The sequence below is a fragment of the Silene latifolia genome, chromosome 7 (assembly GCF_048544455.1).
Source record: "Silene latifolia isolate original U9 population chromosome 7, ASM4854445v1, whole genome shotgun sequence".
NCBI classification, from domain to species: domain Eukaryota; kingdom Viridiplantae; phylum Streptophyta; class Magnoliopsida; order Caryophyllales; family Caryophyllaceae; genus Silene; species Silene latifolia.
This window is the reverse complement of record NC_133532.1, coordinates 69,766,084-69,770,406: the sequence shown is the minus strand read 5'-3', so window position 1 is coordinate 69,770,406 and position 4,323 is coordinate 69,766,084. Positions and strand designations below refer to the sequence as shown.

Genomic DNA, 4,323 nt, shown 5'->3' with positions numbered 1-4,323 from the left:
ACCCGTATTCGGATTTCATCATTCTACCTGATAAACAGTAACTTTCGTGTTTACGCTTCTTGTATTCATGATCTTTGTTGGCCTCCCAATTGGAGGAAAACCTGTTTTACTTTCATCTTGTAGTGATGAAGATGCGAATGTGATCGTTTTACGCGCATTGGAAAGCTCAATTTCATGTTGATGGTCAAGTGGATATCAAGACCCTTGCAGAGCATATTATTTATCATGATGATTACAGTGATCAATTTAAGATTAATTTTGTGGTGCTTGCTGTGTCTTTGTTAATGCGCAACAATCAGAAGCCGTTCGTCAATCACCATGTACTAAAATCGCTGAGGAATGTGTCTGCCATTGGTCAGCTTGATTGGTGTCAATTTGTCATGGAGAGTTTGCGGTATAACACAAAGGATTGGGTCAAGAAGGGGAAGAAGAATCACTTTGGTGGACCTCTCCTGTTTCTAATGGTACAAATCTTATGTGTTACATTTATTGTTAGTTATTATGGTTTTAAAACCTGCCATTTTCCAGTGATAATCCTGTTTTTACTTGCAGCTTGTTTATGTTGACCGTGTTGTCCATGAAAAACGATTCGTAGAAAGAGATTACTATACTCTTTTGAATTGGACATCTGCTGCACTTTTCTCAAGGGAAAAGCAGGAGATGGAAGCTGGTCAGTTTGGTCTTGGTCGTGTAAAAGGTCGATTGATGGAAAGAATTAGATTTTCTAATCCATGTAGACAAGTGGTTGAAAAAGTGCGGAGAGTGTCGAGGGATGTTAGTACTGATACAAAATCTCCAATTTCATACTCGTCTCCGGAGGTATATCCATTTATTCTTGAAGTATTCACTATTCCTTTTCAAGATTCACTTTGAAATATTTTCTTTGTACCTTCATAGTACTAAAGATGTACCTTCATAGTACTAAATATGTACCTTCATCTTTGTGCCTTGTCCGGGAGTTTGCGGATGACTACACCTTTGCTTGACAAAGAAAGAGAGTCATGGAAGATATGGTTGTGTTAGATGAGAAATACGCGGTTGGTTTGCAATGTTTCCAGGTGAAGAGTGTGTCAAACAGGCCCATTCGGCAACTGAATTTGTATATTTGACATATGGTGGTGGTACAGAAGATGTGTCGTGTGCACCGCCGTGGGAATCCAAACACTAGATGAGGATGAACAGTTTATTCTTTGTAGCAAATGCAGCTGAGAAAGCATACAAATTGAAACTTGCTCGTGCTAAACACGAGAGAACAATGTGCTAAGTGGAGAAATTCATTTGTACACATCCTTTGGTGAATTTTCGTTCGATTTAGGGTTGGAGAAAGACTTTCTTTGAGAGTGAGGCAAGGTTAGCCGCAACTAAAGGGGTTAAACGGGATTGCCGTGTCACTTTGGTGAATCTTCTTGACTACCAAAAGGGTTCATTTCATGGCAAGTCCTTCTTATATACCTCTATCCAAACAACAAGCAACAATCATCTCGTTTTGATCCGTTGTTTTACTGCTATCCAAGATGACACCAATGTGTTAACGCCTCTTCTTGCGGTTCACCTTCAAGTGGTGATTATGTTTTCGATGACCGGGCATTAACAATCGTCGTTCCAGGTAATCTAAAATGTGAACTTGTTAAATTAACATTTTGTGAATGTCATTTTCAACTGTTTCACACCCGACAAGTAATTTGTTATATTTTTGCTCTAGTGAGCACTTATATTCGTACAAGACTTATTTTGCAACGCGAATGCATTTGTGGTCATTAAAGCCGTCTGAACATGTTTCGAGTGTTGTCATTGATTCTTTGGTCATCATATTTGAATTGTAAAGAGGAAGAAAACAATCTTGGTACTCCAAAGCGGTTCTTTTTTACCACGCTTGTGCATGTAAGTACATTTACATACACTCTTAAATTTTGTGTGTAATATGTATTTTGAAATATTGTACTTCCCTCTTTCGTTACTTTCCCATGCGATCAGTATTAGCGAAACCCAGCCCCGGGTTTAAGTGATGAAAAAATTTATGAATTATTCGAGGCTCGTGCAAACATGGAGTTGCGACTTTTTCCGGAATAGAAATAGCTTCTATCGCACTCGTAAGTTGTTATTGTTTGCTTGACATACTTTGCAATTTTCTTTGCCATTGTTGTATTGCATTTTAAAAAAATTGAGACATACTATTATCGCATAAGTTCTTTCTTTTTTAGATTAATTCCAACTACTAAACTCATTTGAACCTCAACTTGTATATACCCATTTTATATTAAAAATATTCAGATTAGGCCAAAGTAGGATAAATGGCCATTTAACACAATGTTAATGCTATAATTTCTCAATGTACTTTCTAAACGTCCTAAATGTACTTTTAAAATATTTACAATGTTAATGTTGTAATTTCTCAATGTGGGGAATATCTTATATGCATGAGCAATTGCAACTATATGCACACGTTGGGAACATAGACCATGAGTCATACTATCATTCCATGTCTACATTCTGCTTTTGTTTTATTTCAACTGCTTGAGTCAAAGGGAATTTTCTTTGCGTTTGTATTAAATAAGGTCACTTTATATTGCAATGTCCTGTTCTCATTTTTTACATGTGCCTCATGATTAGTTAAAATGTACCCTTTGAAGAGTTTGACTGTACTTATGGTTGTACGTCATTTGTTTTGTAATTTCAGTTTTTTTCCCAATTGTACACGAGAAACACTTTTTCGTATACGTGGTTGACCTGGTGAGGAAGCGTTTCGTCATTCTTGACAACTCACTCTCAGATGAAGATGCCATCAAGAAATATGGTGTATCTCCACTGTTAACAGTATGTTTGAATTTGACACATTTTTGTTGTTCTATTGACTTTTGACTATTAGTCACGCTTAACACTGGTTTACAATATTTTGTCATAGATTGATGCTTTTGGAAGGTTTTTGGGTGAGAACCCAAAAACTTCTGACTCTAGCAACATTGTGTTGGCTATGGATCCCATTGTTGCAAAGCTTAGTTGGAGAAATAACTACAATGTTGATGACTGTGGTATATACACAATGAGACACATGGAAACATTTATGGGATTAATCTCTTGGAAATGTGGCCTGATGAAAAATGATGTGAGTGTTGGTTCTTATTTTAAAGAAATTCATGTTCATTGTGTTTTGCCTATCTTGTTAATTGTTGACTTCTGTTTTGCAGCGGAGCGTGCTTAAAGTGTTACGATACAAATATCTATGCACATTACTTATGTTCGAGCACAACGATTGCCATGAAACTGTTGCTGATCATGCGAAGAAGGGTCATTTCTCTAAAGCTAGTGATTACATTTAATGTTCAGATATTATTTACGCAGTATGTTAGAATTTGTCTGATGACATCGCTGTTCATGTAGTATGATGTTTTAAATTCTAGTGTACGTTAGTATGTGTAATGATTTGTAATTGCATAAGCAAAATGTTGAATTTGTGAACCAATGTTTTGTTGCACTTAATTAAAGTACTTTTTTGTCTATTTTTGGCGTGCTATTTACTTGAACGTTATTATCTCCTTGAATAGCGACTGAATTAGCAAAATAATATAATGTACATTTCAGGTCTGCTTTTAAATTTCTTCTGTAAAACAGTACATGCACATTATAAACATACATAATGGACATTTGAATTAAATTGAAAGCACATTTATTACTATTATACATTGAAAACAGGGAAATAGGTCTAAAATCACTTCAAAGATCTATCTATAACGACATCATAATCTAAGTATATGAATGAACTTTTGAAGTTTTCTATCTTATTAAACGATCACATGCATTACAATTTAATTAATATTTCATGTTCTTTTTAAAATAATTTAATGTACCTTTAAATATAATATAATGTACATTTTCCAAACAGTGCTTAATGATATTTTAGTTGCACCTAATTATCAAAAAATGCACATTATGAATATAGATTATGGACATTTAGAACTTTTAGAAAATACATTGACAAATTATAACATTACCATTGTGTTAAATGGCCATATATCCTAATTTGACCTAATCAAAGTTTTAAATTATAAAATGGGTATATAAAAGTAGAGTATCAAATGAATGGTTCTAGTAGTTGGAATAAACAAAAAAAGAAAAATAAAATAAAAAATGGACTTGCGAAATTATAGTATGACCCAATTTTTTTTAAAAAAACCGCCACTTTAAACTTCTTCTCTTTAATATCTTACGTATTACTTTTTGATAAACCTGTCAATTAAATTGTACCTGCACGTTTTCTCATTCTCAGATCGTTCATTTACTCTTATCGCTCTCTATCGGAATGAAGGTTATACTCTTTGCCTTTAA

The 4,323-nt window shown here is 34.3% G+C and overlaps 1 protein-coding gene across 1 annotated transcript; it reads left to right on the top strand.

The window, feature by feature from the left end:
• The first annotated feature begins 1,001 nt into the window (after nucleotides 1–1,001).
• On the top strand, nucleotides 1,002–3,474 carry LOC141590210 (uncharacterized). Its single transcript, XM_074410817.1, has 4 exons — nucleotides 1,002–1,065; nucleotides 2,678–2,814; nucleotides 2,903–3,103; nucleotides 3,186–3,474. The coding sequence occupies exons 1-4, from the start codon at nucleotides 1,002–1,004 to the stop codon at nucleotides 3,315–3,317; spliced, it is 534 nt and encodes a 177-aa protein (XP_074266918.1). The 3' UTR covers nucleotides 3,318–3,474.
• The last annotated feature ends 849 nt before the right edge of the window (nucleotides 3,475–4,323 follow it).